Here is a 15,330-nt window from a genome sequence, read left to right on the forward strand (position 1 = left end):
AAAAAGATGAAAGGCAAAAATATTTTCTACCAAGCAACGACTTTTTTGTTTGTTTTTTTTTTCTTGTGAAAAAGGATACATTCTGAGGGAGCCAGCTTTGTCGCCGACTGCCAGCAATTTCTGTACGGGATCGTAGGCGAGGGCTGTTGGTTGATTGGGGAATCCATGTCGAAAAGTCTGAAAAGAGAAAAAAATAGAAGAAAATGTATAAGTACTTGTTTTCAATGAAAAAGTAATGAGTCACACACACACATCAAACGCACATGTGTTTCCTTGTTTGGATTTTCACATAAATTTAAAACGTGTTTTATGTCGTCTATTTGTTAATTTATGAAGACATTAAAGTGCGTGTGCGTGATTTTTCTTATCCTTTCTCTATAAAAAATTACGTATTTCGATAAAAAAAAAGTCACGTGGTTTGAAATTTTTTAAAATGTGCATTGGGCTAAAATTTTGAATGTTATTTGGGATGAAAATTTACAAATGTTCAATGAGACAAAATTTTAATTTTTTTCTGAGGTAAAATTTCAAAATTATTACGAATCTAAAGAAAGTTTGAATTGAAATTTGAAACTTTAGTCACGTGGTTTAATTTTTTTTAATGTCAAAAATTCTAAATGTTCATTGGGATAAAAAATTTAAAATGTACATTAGGATAAAATTAATTTTTTTTTGTAAAATTCAATTTTTTTTCAATTTTAAAGTAAATTCGAATTAAAATTTAGGTCACGTGGTTAAAAAAAATTTAAAATGTTCATTCGGTCAAAATTTTTGAATGTTTATTGGGATGAAAATTTAAAAATGTTGAAAAATGTGCATTGGGATTAAATTTAAAATTTTTTTAAGTTAAAATTTTAAAAATTTTCAAAGAAAAATATTTGAATTGAAATGTAGGTCACGTGGTTAAAAAAAATTTTAAAGTAAGTTGGGTCAAATTTTTTAAATTTTTATTGGAATCAAAAATTGGAAAATGTGCATAGGGAAAAAGCTTTAAATGTTCTGAAGTAAAATTTAAAAATTTTTACAAAACTAAAGAAAGTTCAGATAAAATTTCGAAACTTTAGTCACGTGGTTAACAATACACTTTAATCGTTTTATGCCAAAAACTTTTAACATTTTTATCTGTCTAACGCACAAAAGGCTCATTCATGTTAAAAGTTTCTTTTTGTATTGCAATAGAAGAAAAAAATGTTTAAAAGAGTGTAAAGATAATAAATTTTATTCGGAGTCTGAAGATTGATGTCAAATCTCGACTCACACACACACGCAAACATTTTTATTAGATTAAAATTCGGCTTTTCAGTGAAATAAACAAGATTTATTCACATGACTTTTGCTTAATAATTTCGGGTTGTCAGTTAATTCTTGCACGTTTTTCACAAATTATGTTAAATATTTCCGGACAAACTCGGAATATCAATGACTAGAAAAGGCTTAACGAAAGAAAATTTTAATTGAATTCATAAAAAAAAAATGCTGAGTAAGTTTTTTTATGTCAATAAACTGCAGCATGTGTCGCGTTACAAGATGTAAAAACGAAGAAAAATTCAAAGTTTGAGTGAAAAATCATGTTAATGCCATGCGGCGAACATTTAAAATCATGTCATGTCACAATTGATGGATAAATCAAGTAGAAGCGACGACGCTGAGCTCGAGAAATGGAAGGATTTTCCTCGAGTATTAGCGGTCAAAATTTATGTGCATATTTTGTTGTGTGAGTCGTAACAAGCCGCAACAACATGACACGTAAGCCATTGTTTTGTTACGTGATGCCTGCCCTACAAAAGCAAACATTTTCCATTTTCCAAAGAGGAATTTATTTATCAAATCATCTATCATAGCAACGACACACGATACAAATGTGATAAATCTAATACAAATAAAACAATCTGCTGTGTCGACGCTTTTTCGTCTCTGCGCCAAATATGGGACCAGATACGAGCCAGATGCTGCGTTCATCAAATTAGGTTACGACTTCTTCTTCTTCTTGACCGAAAACATACAAGACGAGGATGTTGTCTTTACTCCAGTGGTACATCAATCATATTTTTGATGGTTTTTTGTTACACATGTCGACATGAGTCCGTAAAAATGAAATTAACTCGAGTAACTTTTTTTCTCCGTTTGTTTGCCGAGCAATATAAACACACGTGAGATCCTATCGCGTCAGCAGTGGAAGAATGGAACAGGTGAAACGTCAAAGTTGAAATATAAATATGAAAAATGGCAAGGAGAAGTTTTAATAATGTTATTACCACGAGAAAAGCTGATTATTTGCGGGTTTTGTTCATTTACTTTTATGACATGTGTTTGTCGATGAAGTCGCGTAATTCTGTATAAACTTTGAAAAAATCCTTCAACTGTACATTTTTTTCACTTTTTAGGTGAAAAATATACGTTTTTAAACGTTTAGTCTAAATGATAGATTTTTATTTATCAATTTTGTTATTTTTACGATTTTAAGATTTGTTTCATTAATTTCTGCAAATTAAAAAATTTTTTAAATTTTTTTTACTGAAAATCAGAAAAATTTTTGTTAAAATATGATCAAAAATTTTTTTAATAATTTTTTTAGTAAAAAAATATTAAATTTAACAAGATTTTAGATTTTTAAGTTATTTTGTATGAACTTAAATATCTTAAGTCAACTTAAGTCGTGTTAAGTCATTAAATTATCAATTTTGTACCAAAATTTATTCAAAAAAGTTAGAAATAGACTTTAACAGCTCCAAATTTGAATATCTTATTCAAAAAAAATTGATACGAAATGGATGATTTTTTGACTTAACACGACTTAAGTTGACTTAAGATCTTTACGTTCATACAAAAAAACTTAAAAATCTAAAATTTTGTTACATTAAATACTTTTTACTTAAAAAAAATAAAAAATATTTGATAAAATTTAAAAAAATATTTCTTATTTTTCCAAAAAAAAAAAAAATGTAAAAATTGTTCAATTGGCAGTAAATCGGAAACCAATAAAAAAAAATTAATAACATTGTAAAAATTGATAAAAAAAAACTATCATTTATAGTAATTTAACAATGACATGTTGTTAAAGATGTAATTTTATAAGAGCTTTGGTCTGTTATCAACGAATGGAATTTTTTGCCAGATTTACACATTTGCATCAACAATCGGTGAGTAATTCAATTCTTTTTTTGAAACAAAATATTTTTAAATTAATAGGGATGAAAGTCGATACTTTCGCGAGTGAAAAATTTCCATGAGCTTTTTTGTTTTATTTCTTTTTTTTTTCATTTAAATACCAACAAAAAAGATCAAAGAAATTTTCACAAACAACAAATTTCCCGAATAACGTAGAAACAATGTCATAAATTGCAAATGAAAGATTGCTCGTACGACGATTCCCTGCTGTGCGTCTGTGACATAATTCTCCGATGATGATAAAATTTATTTATTTTCGTGTTTATTCGTTCAATCGTTCGTTTTACGTTCAGTTCTAAGAAACAGAGAGAGAGAGAGTGAGAAGAGAAAAACAATAAATTACATGACGTTAAATTTAAAATGACAGCTTTGTCAAAATAAATTTTTATTGCATGAATTAGGAGACGACGACGATGACGATGAACAAAAGGAAATTTTATCTGTCACTCATCATAAATAAGTTTACGAGAACATCAAAGGTTCGAAGTGATGTTAAAGCTGAATTTCAGAAGAATTTGCAGCATCTGTGCTCTGAAAAGTGATTGATGACTTTGTGTGACACGAAGTTGATGTACTTTCATTACTCAGCGAAAAAAAATCTGCGTTTTTTTTAAATTCTACAATTTATTCTTGATTTTGTCATCTTTTGGACCGACGACAATGTGCGACATTCGCCCTAAATTTGTCATGCCCAAACTTTCAGACATCTTGAGAGCTGGCGTATTTTCAGCAGCAACTCTTGCAAAGACATCAGCTCCATTCCGCGAAATTAATTTTCCCATCCTTTCTGCCAGAATCGAACCAAGTTTGCGCCGTTTGTGTTTTGGATCAACTTGCATCGCCATCACTTCGCCTGACATGAATTGCAGATTGTAAGCAAGTAACTCTCCTTCGTCGTTAAAAGCTCCCATGCTAAAGTTGAAGTTGATTAAACGTTCAAACAGCTCGCTCGTATCTTCGTTTCGTAACACGTAGTGTGGCGTAATTCGAGGAACAATATCTGGCGTAAGTCGTTTCAACGTTATCCCTTTCGGGATTGGTCTTTCCATATAATGCAAGGCATTTTCGCGCATCATTGCAAACATTACGCAATCGTGTTCGTGATACAATTGCATGCCAAACTTCCCGAGACACACTTTCTTAAAGGAGTGCTTGTCTTTCTCATAAATACAACGAGCACGATACAACTTTGTCGGGTCCAAATATTCCAACAGCTGCTCCAAGCGTTTCGGGGATTTGTTTAACGTGTAAAAGAACAAATAACTTTTCTCCTGTAGATGAATTTTTCAAAGTCACTTTTGGAATTTTTTGAGGAATTTAAGGATCTCACCAATAGCAAAAATGTTCCGTCAGACCAATCGTCTTCGAGAATCACAACTTTGACGTTTTTCTCGACATATTCCTCGTCCTTTGCATGCCACGAAATGTAGTTTTGCAACAGGTAGTATGGCACAATGTATTTTGGCCAATCTTGTTTGTACAAATACTGCAAACGAGGCCAATCATTGACAGTTAAAAGGGTGAATTTTTCATTTGTCGCCATTTTAATTGCGTCAAAAATTGCTGAAGAACATTTGTAGACTACTGAACTTAAAATTTCAATCACAGCCGAATCAAAGCAAGGTTTAAAATCAATTTGTTCACTTATCAGGTGTTTAGATAAGCAATGTTAAGGTTTTTCCGCAGCAAAAAAAAAACAGTTGATAAGGAAGTTTTCGGCAAAATGTACAATTTGACGTAAATGTTTTGGAATCTTAAGAGGTAGATAAGAAGAATCAAACATGACATTGAAAGATCTTTGATTTTATCGGAAGCATCGATAAGGAAGGAAGATATGATTATTAGATGGATGACAGGTGAGGTTAATTAACCTTCTTTTAATCTAACTAATTTTCAGTTTTAATCAATTTTAGATCTTTTATCAATTATCTGGCTTTATAAAAGTAATCCGCTCATCAGACATTTTCAGATAGTTTTGTAAGGACAAACTGATACGAACTTCATACATCGGAAATTTTTCAAAGGTTCAACAGGTTAAGTATGAGTTAAGTAAAAAGTCAAAAATTTAAATTTAAATGAAAAAAATCGAGATTTATTATTTATTCCATGTGTTCAGTGATGAAATCAAGGAATTGAGACGTACGAGCATAAACTCCTGGATATCCAGGCAATGCACATCCACGTCCCCATGAAACAATGCCAACGTGCAAATCGTTGTGAGTTAATGGACCGCCAGAATCTCCTTGACAAGAATCTCTTCCTCCAATTCCTGCACAAATCATATTTTCAGAAATATCGCTTCCATAAGCATTTTCACAAACTTTTTGGTTCACTGCGGGAACGCCAACTTCATAAAGATTTGTTGGAGATGAACCGCCAGATGACAAAGCTCCCCATCCGCTAACAACGACAGTTTCGCCGTCATCGACTGTGTATCCTTTTGGCGCCAATTTAATGGGTTGAACATCTTCGTTGAATGTCAAAGGTTGCTCCAACTTCATGATGGCGGCATCAAAGTCATATCCCCAAGAGCTGTACTTTGGATGGTTGATGACCTTTGATACTTGAATGAATTGCCCTCCGCTGTTCTTTGAAGTAGATCCAGCACGGATTTTGTAATTCTTCGCTGAGTTTTGGGCACAATGAGCAGCAGTTAAGATTGTGTATTCATCGAGAATTGAACCGCCGCAGTAGTGATATCCGTTATTGTTCAAAGAAACTTGAAAGGGTCGCTTATCGATTGTGATCTGGTTTCCACTGTTAAAATTAAATTCATTAGGAAAAAGTCTTAATGAAACTTTGACAAAAGTTACCCAACGATGCGGTGTCCCTTTGGTTGCCAATAGGCAGAGACAGCTACTAATAAGCAAGTAAAGACGATTGCACGGAACATTGTTAAAATTTAAACTGATGTAAATAGTTTTCGATTCACGTATTTATACTCAAAATATTTTATTACTTGACCACGGGAAAATTGGGTTACATTCGCAAGGAAATATAACTTGAGATAAGATTCAAGTATAATTTTGATTAGATATGATTGTTTGGGTTATCGAATTGTAAAAACATGGAAAATCCAGTAGTAATAAACATTAGCCAAATTCATATCCGATTTTATCATATCAAGTTTGATTGCTGTTGATTACAGATTAGCAATGCGAAAATTGTTCATATCATGATGACTTGAATTCCCAAGGTAAAGTTGAAAATGTTCAAGCTCTGAGTATTTCGATCATGGATATTTATGTAAAAAATATTTTAGGAATATTGACTACGTTTTGAAATGAATTTACAGTGAAAATGTGCAAATTATATTTCGTGAAGTAAAGTTTTTATTCATAAATTTGTAGGTTCTGTTCAGATAGTTTTCTGTTATAGTTCTTTAACGTAAAAAAATGTGAATGAACATTTGTTTGTTTTTTTTTCGATTTATTGTGAAGAGCGAAAATTTCGCTTTTAAATATAAACTGTTTGAAAGTTAATGAAAATTCATAGAAATTTCGAAAGATATATAGAATTGACGACTTTTGTGTAGAAGAATTTAATTTCGTAAAACTTTAAATGTGATTAAAATTTTTGTTATAAGTCAAATGTATGAAAACTCGCAACATAGAATATTGAAGTCAAAGTAAAAAATAAAAAAGAGTCAAATAAGTTTAATCAGCTGTGTATTTATTTCACAAAAACATCAACCATTTATGCATATTGATCGATGAAATCACGCAATTCAGAGGTACGAGCATAAACGCCTGGATAACCAGCCAATGCACATCCACGTCCCCATGAAACAATACCAACGTGCAAGTCGTTGTGTGTCAATGGACCTCCAGAATCTCCTTGGCATGAATCCTTGCCTCCAACTCCGGCGCAAATCATAGTATTCGTGATGCTGCTTGAACCATAAGCATTTGCACAAACTTGTTGGTTGACAGTAGGAACAGCAACTTCATAAAGGTTGTTTGGAGATGATCCGCCAGATGACAAAGCTCCCCATCCGCTGACAACAAGAGTGTCTCCATCATTAACAATGTATCCTGCTGGCGCCATTCTGATTGGTTGAACATCTGCGCTAAATCTCAATGGTTCTGAGAGTTTCATGAGGGCGACATCAGAATCGAATCCATTGTAACCATATTTTGGGTGCACAATAATTTGTGACACACGAATTAATTGTCCTCCGCTGCCTTTTTGGGTAGATCCAGCACGGATTTGGTAGTTGCTTGCAGAGTTTTGAGAGCAATGGGCAGCAGTTAAGATGGTGTATTCATTGATGATGGAACCTCCGCAATAATGATATCCATTCAAGTTCAATGAAACTTGGAAGGGACGTTTGTCGATGGTAATTTCGTTTCCACTGTTTAAATAAGAAAACAATTTAGTAATTTTTTTTATGAGTTTAAGTTTTTATAAAATTACCCAACAATGCGGTGCTCTTTTGGTTGCCAGTAGGCTGAGACAGCCACGAGGAGACAAGTGAAGATAATTGCGCGAATCATTGTGTAAAACAATTTGAATTGCAACCTGATTTGTCTCCCGTATTTATACTAATTCTACTATTTGATAAGACTTTGATTAACAATTGAAACAATTGCAGTCGATAAAATCAATTTGATTTGGCAAAAATATCTTATCAGGATGAACTTATTATTTTTTGCCATTGTTTGACTTTTAATCATGTGACCTTATCTTAATGCTTTTTTAATGTTGCGATTTCAGAAGTTGAATAATTCAATTAAAATACATATTTGAACAAATATTCCAATAAGAAATTGTACGAAAATGATCTAAAACATAAAAATTCTTTGTTTTTGTTAAAATAATTATCATAATAATTTGGTTATATTTTTATCAATCAGCAAAATTTTTAATCTTATCAGTTCCGGTTATTCAATTTTTATGATTGTCCAAAAATTAATAGGACAATAAAGAGATAATGATCAGTTTAGAATCTATATAATCCCATTGAAAATTATTTTGAATCTTATTCAAAGTAAAACTTACAAACATGATTAAAGTGCTGTTTTTGACCTGCTGCGTCGTGAGCTTGGCGTTTGCGAACCCCTTGTCAAATCCTCTTTTCAATCCACGCAACCGTATTGTAGGAGGAACTGAAGTTGAAATCGAAGACTTTCCCTATCAAATTGCCTTGCTTGCATGGGGCGGTCAAATCTGTGGCGGCGCAATTGTAAACGAAGACACAATTATCACAGCTGCTCATTGCTCGCAATATGGAGTCAGCTCATACAGCATTCGTGCAGGTTCAAAATCGCAATACACAGGAGGTATTGTCATTGATGTTTCAAATGTCTTCATTCATGAACGATACAGTTCATCTACTTTCGACAATGACGTTGCCATCATGAAGCTCTCCAAACCATTGACCTTTTCGTCACAAATTCAACCTATCAGATTGGCACAAAAGGGATACGTTATTCCCGATGGTACGTATGTCACCGTTAGCGGATGGGGAGATATTGCATCTGGCGCTGGACAATACCCTGAGTTCTTGCGTGCTGTAGATGTACCTGTTGTGAATCAAAAGGTTTGTGATGCCGCATATGGTGGCATTACCGAACGCATGATTTGCGCCGGCATCAAGAGCAAAGATTCGTGTCAAGGAGACTCTGGCGGTCCATTGGTATACAATGGTTACCATATTGGCGTCGTTTCTTTCGGATATGGATGCGCCTTCGAAGGTTATCCAGGAGTATATTCACGCACTTCCGAATTGCGTGAATTCATCGATAAACATACGTAAATAAAAAGATATATTTTGTTATCGAAAAATTGTGTTATGTCTTCTTCTTTATCAATGGGCTTTTCCGAGGGCATCTTATCTTATCACATCAATTAACAGGATTAACGTATCCGTTAGAAAGAGTTTTTTCATGTCAAAGTTAAATTAATGATGATTGAATAGATAAAAAAAATCGTATAAATTGTCGAATTTTTATCGACTTTTGTTAGTTTTTTTCCTGAATTCGCAAGATGTTGAAGCTTTTAGCCCTATTGAGCATTGGTTGCGCAGTTGTTGCCGCTGCACCGCCCAAAACGTTCTTGGATAACGCAAGAATTGTTGGTAAGTAATTTTTTTTAATTAGGCTATAATTTCTTAATTCAAACTTTTTTGTAGGAGGTAACGAAATTGACATTCAATATGTTCCTTACCAAATTTTGTTGATGCTCAATATGCGTCACACTTGCGGAGGAGGTATCATCAACGAATATACAGTTATAACAGCAGCTCATTGCACACAAAATCCTCAACATACCGCATATGCTGTACGAGCAGGCTCCAACTCACAATATACCGGAGGACAAGTCATCGGAGCTTCAAGAATTATCAACCATCCTCAATACAATCCAAACACATTCGACAATGACGTGGCAATTGTAAAACTCGTTAGTCCATTGTTCTTCAACGAAAGAGTTCAACCTGTCAAACTTTCGGATCCATCGACTTTCATTCCTGATGGCGCTTACGCTCGTATTGCTGGATGGGGAGATTTGCAATCCGGAAGCGGGCAATACCCAGAATTCTTGCGATATGTCGATGTACCTATCACAAATCAAGCAGAATGTAAACGCTCGTATCCTGGTTTGACAGAACGCATGATCTGCGCTGGATTAACGGGACACAGTACATGTCAAGGAGATAGCGGCGGTCCATTGGTTTACAATGGATACCATATTGGTGTCGTCTCGCATGCTGTTGGATGCGCTTTCAGCGGATATCCTACTGTTTACAGTCGTACCGCACAATTGCGTTCTTTCATCGATCAATATGTCTAAAATTTTGTTCAGATACAATAAATGAACGGAAAAATTGTGAAGCAATCAAGAATTTTCTTTATGGAATCTGATTGAATTGGAGAAAAAGACAAATATTGAAAGAGTACAAAAACTTACTTTTTTTTTGATGTAGAAAATACGTGATTTAAGTTTCGTTCAAACACGTGTTAGATTTTCTCGTTAAGTACGAACGTGCAATACAAAAATAAGGAAATGCATCAAACTTTTTTCAAGTCTCTTGGAGACATTTTAACTCGTTTAAACCTGTTAAAATTTTACAGCTCTGTTCTGACACAAAAAAAAGACCAACATTGTGGCATTTCACCATGCATTTATTATTTTATTACACAAAAGTGTGCGAGCGAACAGAGAAATGTAAACAGACATCTATCACTTTTCTCCCCTTTTTGCCTGTAAAGAGCATTGTTGAACTTTTATTTTTCTTCTTCTACTCGTTTTATTTCTTTCACTTCAACAAAACGACAGAGTAAAAGATTTTTTGAAGTGAAAAGATTTCTTATGCAAATAAAAGCGCACGATAGTACATTTCACGAGCAAACATAATGATTGAAAAGAGTGAGAAATAATGATTTTAACACATCACAAAGGGAAGTAGCGCATCATTTTCACCACAATGAACAAACATGTTGTTGTTCACCCGCATACCGCACCGCGATTAAATCAATGTCTTCGTCAGATATAATGAATTATTCACAGACATTTGATTTGAACGAATCTTAAAATGTAAATTTTGAGGTTTTTTGCCTTTTCATGTCAATCCGAATGTTAGTAATGTCCATATGTTTCACTTCCTTTCCCTTTTTTTCGCATTCTGTGTTGATAAGTAATCCAATAAAGTTCTTTTACCTGCAAAGAGATAAAAAATATAGGAAACAGGATTAGTTTCATGTTTTTAAAAGCAAAAAAATAATAATAATAAACTTGAATAAATAATACGGTAAAGCAGAGAGAAAGAGAAAATCTCATCACATCCCATTATATTTATAAAGTGTATGGCTTGCCTTGCTTTCTCGATAGTGTAAGTTGATCTACGATTTTTTAATTAAATTTAGTTTTTTTTTTTGTAAAGCGAGCTCTTTTCTTTTGTCATCGTCATCACTGAAGCGAGTTATGAAAAAAAAAAGTTTCTTGTATTTGTTAATGAACAATCTATTTTTACATGTACACGTTTTCCATTAGTAGAACCCTTCCCATCATCAACGTTGTGATTTGCGCTTTCGACAAACTTGACAATAGCCCAAAGAAATACAGATGAAACGTAAAGCGCATCGTCATTTACATGCGAAGAGGATTTTCTTTTGAGCTCGAGGGCGTATCACGTTCAAAAAGGCAGCATCAGGAAAATTTAGCTGTACATCAAAATTATAATAATCAACAAGCATGTTTTAGTACCTTTTGTGCTGCGGGAATGCGTGTCGTGTTCATTAAATTGGATATAAGAGAATTATAATGAAATTGTAATTATGACGAGAATGTTTGAATCAAACTTTGTTTGTTAAGATTTATGCAATAACTTGCTAATTGGTTACATGACAAGGTTTGTTATGAACTTTTGTGATTCATGCTATTTCATTTTCTTTTTCAGAGAGTCAATAGCTAAGAAATTCTAAATGTATATGAAACAAAATTTATTTATTTCTCAACTTAATTAAATAAATAAATAAATAAGTACTTAAACATATTGATCGATGAAATCACGCAATTCAGAGGTACGAGCATAAACGCCTGGATATCCAGCCAATGCACATCCACGTCCCCATGAAACAATGCCAACGTGCAAATCGCCGTGAGTCAATGGACCGCCAGAATCTCCTTGGCATGAATCCTTGCCTCCAAGACCTGCGCAGATCATGGTATTTGTGATGCTGCTTGCTCCATAAGCATTTGCGCAAACTTGTTGGTTGACAGTTGGAACAGCGACTTGATAAAGGTACATTGGAGATGATCCGCCAGATGCTAAAGCTCCCCATCCGCTAACAACGACAGTGTCTCCGTCACCGACTTGGTATCCTCTTGGCGCCAATTTGATTGGTTGAACTTCTGCACTAAATCTCAATGGCTCTGAGAGCTTCATGATGGCAACATCAGAATCGTATCCATTAGAACCATATCTTGGATGGTTGATAATTGTTGAAACTTGAACTAATTGTCCTCCTTCGTTCTTTGAAGAAGATCCAGCACGAACTTTGTAGTAGCTGACGTGATTTTGAGCACAATGAGCAGCAGTTAAGATTGTGTATTCATTGAGAATTGAACCGCCGCAATAGTGATATCCATTGTAGTTCAATGAAACTTGGAAGGGACGTTGGTTGATGGTAATTTGCTCTCCGCTATAACAATTTAATTTGACATGAGAAACAAAGTCTTAATAAAACTTTAACTAAAATTACCCAACGATGCGTTGACCTTTTGGTTGCCAATAGGCAGAGACAGCTACTAAGAGGCAAGTAAAGACGATTGCACGGAACATTGTTAAAATTTAAACTGATGTAAATAGTTTTTGTCTCAAGTATTTATACCCGAAAATTTGTATTACTTAATCACGGGAAATTTTAGTTCCTTAAGATAAAGTAAGATAAGATACAAGTTCAAGTCACAAAGATATGATTGTTTGGGTTATCGATTTGTAAAAACCTGAGGAAGTGATATGTTATTGTACTTGACCATTATTAATCAGCGGAAATATGTAACTTGATGATAAAATTTGTAAAGATAATGAAAATTTATTTGTTCAGGCTATGAGTTTTTTGTTCAGTTCATGATTTTTTTCAGAGAATCACAAAGTAAGAAAATTCTGAATATATGTTAAACGAGATTTATTGAGTCTTCGACTTAATTTAAATATATATTTGCTTAAACATATTGATCGATGAATTCACGCAATTCAGAGGTACGAGCATAAACGCCTGGATATCCAGCCAATGCACATCCACGTCCCCATGAAACAGTACCAACATGCAAATCGCCATGAGTCAATGGACCTCCTGAATCTCCTTGACAAGAATCTTTACCTCCAACCCCAGCACAAAGCATATTGTCAGAGATACCTTTTTTATAAGCATTTGCACATACAGTTTGGTTAACAGCTGGAACACCGACTTGATAAAGATTGGTTGGAGATGATCCGCCATCTGACAAATCTCCCCATCCGCTAACAACAACAGTTTCTCCATCATCGATCGTGTATCCTTTTGGCGCCAATTTAATAGGTTGAACATCATCGTTGAATGTCAATGGTACTGCGAGTTTCAAGATGGCAACGTCAGAGTCATGACCTTTCTTTCCATATTTGGGATGATTGACAATTTCTGAAACTTGGATCAATTGACCTCCTTCGCTTTTTATCGTAGAACCAGCACGAATTTTATAATTTTTGGCAGCATTTTGGGTACAATGAGCAGCAGTTAAAATTGTGTATTTGTTCAGAATTGAACCGCCGCAATAGTGACTTCCATAGTATTGCAAAGAAACTTGGAAAGGACGTTTATCGATAGAAATCTCGCTGCCACTGTAATAAATTTTAAATGAATTCTAAAGTCTTAATGAAACTTTGACAGAAATTACCCAACAATGCGGTTTCCTTTCGGTTGCCAATAAGCAGAAACAGCTACTAATAAGCAAGTAAAGATGATTGAACGGAACATTGTTAAAAGTTGAACTGATGAAAATAGTTTTCGATTCACGTATTTATACTCAAAATACTTTAATTAAATTCTTTAAGAGAAATTTTAGTTCCTTCAGATAAGATAAGGTAACTCAACGAGGTAAAACCCTAAGAAAGTAATACGTCATTGTACTTGTCGTTAATCAACGAAAGTACGTCATGTCTCAATTTATCGATAGAAATTCTGAAAGTACTTAGAAACATCATAAAGTTGCTTCGTTAGCATAAATCTGACTTTTTACGAGATTAACATCAAAACTCTCGTATTTAATTACCTAATTAACTTAAAATTAAACAAATCTGTCCGTATTATCATCCAAAAACCACCCATATTAGATTTCACATTTCACAGTAAAAAAATTAAACTCACCCATTGTTATCATTTCATTAAAAATGCACACACAGAGAGACAGCAAAAAAAATGAATTGTGGGCTCACACACCGCAATACATTAACTAAGTTGTACAGTTGAATAAAATTTAGAACAAATATTTAATTTAATTTACCCGCATTTTACTATTTTATTATTATTATTATTATTTTACGAGTGCCTGCCCTGCAGTACTTCTCCCAAACTTGGCATGACACACGGGAGTATTTGCTTTGTACGTGTCTCAAAGCTCCGTGTCAGCATCACAAGCAGAAAAAAATGCGAATAAAACCCACGTTGTAATTTGTTTACTTAAGCATCACATTGTTTAAACTCTCTTTCACTCTGTGTGTCGTGTTTGAAGAGAAACACCAACACGTAACGCCCAAACGAACAAAAGGGGACGACGTCAGGACAATGTGTTTGTACTGAACAACAAAGGGAATAACCGTCACATCCACTCAATTTCATTAACGGTCCTTTTGTGTTGCTTCTGCTGCGATAGTGTGTGTGTTATGTGGTGTCGCCTTTTGTCATTTCATTACTTTAATGAAAAAAAAAATTTAAACGTTTCTCAACCCTCTTAACTCATCAACTTTTAGCAATTAATATTTTCCGAGAACTTGAGATTTTTGAGAGAAATTTCCTGATCGTCATGGGAATTCGCGGAAAAGTTGATTTTTATGATTATTTAATTAATTCAACATTATCGCTCGATTGTTGTTTGTTCTCTCGAGAGCACGAGAATTTTCTCATAATTAAAATTCCGATCGATGAAGAAATTGATGGAAAGCGATTAAAAAGAAATTATGGTCAAGGAAGCGGAAAAGTCAACACGTGCCGCCAAAATTTTAAACGTCGAATGTTACAAGGAAAAAAAAAACTTTTGATCTTTTTTTTTATCTAAAATTAATTAGGAACAAAAGAAAATTAAAGAACCATGAAACAATAGAGAAACGTGATAAGGATTTTTAAGGAGAATGCGACAAAAAAAAAATTCCAAGAAATTGTAACAAAAAAAATTTCTTTTGTTTTTTTATAAAATTTATATTGTGTTTGCCTCAAAATATGAGCAGTGACGGGTAAACTCCAAAACTATGCGTTTCCAAGCATTTGTTTCATGGAGAAAAATGATTCTTATGACTCAAGAAAGGTTTAGCGCGAAAAAAAAAATTTAAAAAAATTTTCATTTTTTGTTTTTTTTTGTTTTGTGATGAATGTTAAACAATCATAATAGCCGCGTGTGTCTTATGATAGGTTTCAATATATCTACCAATAAGACAGACGCCGACTATTATGAAATGCTTTGATGACT

The 15,330-nt window shown here is 33.6% G+C and overlaps 8 protein-coding genes across 12 annotated transcripts in view; 2 read left to right on the forward strand and 6 right to left on the reverse strand.

The window, feature by feature from the left end:
- LOC134836148 (syntaxin-binding protein 5) overlaps window positions 1–15,330 on the reverse strand; it is a 111,187-nt gene that overhangs the window by 47,158 nt on the left and 48,699 nt on the right. For all 5 annotated transcript variants that reach the window (XM_063851387.1, XM_063851386.1, XM_063851384.1 and 2 more), the window contains exon 2: window positions 80–177. In XM_063851387.1, the coding sequence (XP_063707457.1) occupies window positions 80–177 (98 nt within the window). The remainder of the gene's footprint in view (window positions 1–79; window positions 178–15,330) is intronic.
- LOC134835097 (uncharacterized) lies at window positions 3,753–4,715 on the reverse strand. Its single transcript, XM_063849955.1, has 2 exons — window positions 4,499–4,715; window positions 3,753–4,439 (listed from the first exon to the last, which is right to left on the reverse strand). Exons 1-2 carry the CDS (start codon window positions 4,709–4,711, stop codon window positions 3,786–3,788), a joined length of 867 nt encoding a protein of 288 aa, XP_063706025.1. The 5' UTR covers window positions 4,712–4,715; the 3' UTR covers window positions 3,753–3,785.
- LOC134834259 (trypsin 5G1-like) lies at window positions 5,216–6,111 on the reverse strand. The gene is made up of 2 exons (XM_063848850.1): window positions 5,982–6,111; window positions 5,216–5,925 (listed from the first exon to the last, which is right to left on the reverse strand). The coding sequence occupies exons 1-2, from the start codon at window positions 6,059–6,061 to the stop codon at window positions 5,268–5,270; spliced, it is 738 nt and encodes a 245-aa protein (XP_063704920.1). The 5' UTR covers window positions 6,062–6,111; the 3' UTR covers window positions 5,216–5,267.
- Window positions 6,838–7,664, reverse strand: LOC134833427 (trypsin 5G1-like). The gene is made up of 2 exons (XM_063847742.1): window positions 7,585–7,664; window positions 6,838–7,522 (listed from the first exon to the last, which is right to left on the reverse strand). The coding sequence occupies exons 1-2, from the start codon at window positions 7,662–7,664 to the stop codon at window positions 6,865–6,867; spliced, it is 738 nt and encodes a 245-aa protein (XP_063703812.1). The 3' UTR covers window positions 6,838–6,864.
- On the forward strand, window positions 8,174–9,043 carry LOC134833428 (trypsin-3-like). Its single transcript, XM_063847743.1, has one exon. It carries the CDS (start codon window positions 8,174–8,176, stop codon window positions 8,924–8,926), a length of 753 nt encoding a protein of 250 aa, XP_063703813.1. The 3' UTR covers window positions 8,927–9,043.
- LOC134833432 (trypsin-3-like) lies at window positions 9,157–9,968 on the forward strand. Its single transcript, XM_063847747.1, has 2 exons — window positions 9,157–9,247; window positions 9,302–9,968. Exons 1-2 carry the CDS (start codon window positions 9,157–9,159, stop codon window positions 9,958–9,960), a joined length of 750 nt encoding a protein of 249 aa, XP_063703817.1. The 3' UTR covers window positions 9,961–9,968.
- On the reverse strand, window positions 11,626–12,603 carry LOC134834558 (trypsin-3-like). The gene is made up of 2 exons (XM_063849278.1): window positions 12,372–12,603; window positions 11,626–12,311 (listed from the first exon to the last, which is right to left on the reverse strand). The coding sequence occupies exons 1-2, from the start codon at window positions 12,449–12,451 to the stop codon at window positions 11,654–11,656; spliced, it is 738 nt and encodes a 245-aa protein (XP_063705348.1). The 5' UTR covers window positions 12,452–12,603; the 3' UTR covers window positions 11,626–11,653.
- On the reverse strand, window positions 12,781–13,647 carry LOC134834559 (trypsin-3-like). Its single transcript, XM_063849279.1, has 2 exons — window positions 13,546–13,647; window positions 12,781–13,489 (listed from the first exon to the last, which is right to left on the reverse strand). Exons 1-2 carry the CDS (start codon window positions 13,623–13,625, stop codon window positions 12,835–12,837), a joined length of 735 nt encoding a protein of 244 aa, XP_063705349.1. The 5' UTR covers window positions 13,626–13,647; the 3' UTR covers window positions 12,781–12,834.

Source organism: Culicoides brevitarsis, chromosome 3, assembly GCF_036172545.1.
Source record: "Culicoides brevitarsis isolate CSIRO-B50_1 chromosome 3, AGI_CSIRO_Cbre_v1, whole genome shotgun sequence".
In the NCBI taxonomy this organism is placed as follows: domain Eukaryota; kingdom Metazoa; phylum Arthropoda; class Insecta; order Diptera; family Ceratopogonidae; genus Culicoides; species Culicoides brevitarsis.

Bases quoted from the DNA above. Each gene is read 5' to 3' on its own strand.
- LOC134835097 (XM_063849955.1), bottom strand. From the start codon at position 4,711: ATGGCGACAAATGAAAAATTCACCCTTTTAACTGTCAATGATTGGCCT. The intron at 4,440-4,498 runs GTGAGATCCTTA...ATTCATCTACAG, and splicing joins ACGGAACATTTTTGCTATTG to GAGAAAAGTTATTTGTTCTT.
- LOC134834259 (XM_063848850.1), bottom strand. From the start codon at position 6,061: ATGTTCCGTGCAATCGTCTTTACTTGCTTATTAGTAGCTGTCTCTGCC. The intron at 5,926-5,981 runs GTAACTTTTGTC...TAATTTTAACAG, and splicing joins AAGGGACACCGCATCGTTGG to TGGAAACCAGATCACAATCG.
- LOC134833427 (XM_063847742.1), bottom strand. From the start codon at position 7,664: ATGATTCGCGCAATTATCTTCACTTGTCTCCTCGTGGCTGTCTCAGCC. The intron at 7,523-7,584 runs GTAATTTTATAA...TTATTTAAACAG, and splicing joins AAAGAGCACCGCATTGTTGG to TGGAAACGAAATTACCATCG.
- LOC134833428 (XM_063847743.1), top strand. From the start codon at position 8,174: ATGATTAAAGTGCTGTTTTTGACCTGCTGCGTCGTGAGCTTGGCGTTT.
- LOC134833432 (XM_063847747.1), top strand. From the start codon at position 9,157: ATGTTGAAGCTTTTAGCCCTATTGAGCATTGGTTGCGCAGTTGTTGCC. The intron at 9,248-9,301 runs GTAAGTAATTTT...ACTTTTTTGTAG, and splicing joins GGATAACGCAAGAATTGTTG to GAGGTAACGAAATTGACATT.
- LOC134834558 (XM_063849278.1), bottom strand. From the start codon at position 12,451: ATGTTCCGTGCAATCGTCTTTACTTGCCTCTTAGTAGCTGTCTCTGCC. The intron at 12,312-12,371 runs GTAATTTTAGTT...AAATTGTTATAG, and splicing joins AAAGGTCAACGCATCGTTGG to CGGAGAGCAAATTACCATCA.
- LOC134834559 (XM_063849279.1), bottom strand. From the start codon at position 13,625: ATGTTCCGTTCAATCATCTTTACTTGCTTATTAGTAGCTGTTTCTGCT. The intron at 13,490-13,545 runs GTAATTTCTGTC...AATTTATTACAG, and splicing joins AAAGGAAACCGCATTGTTGG to TGGCAGCGAGATTTCTATCG.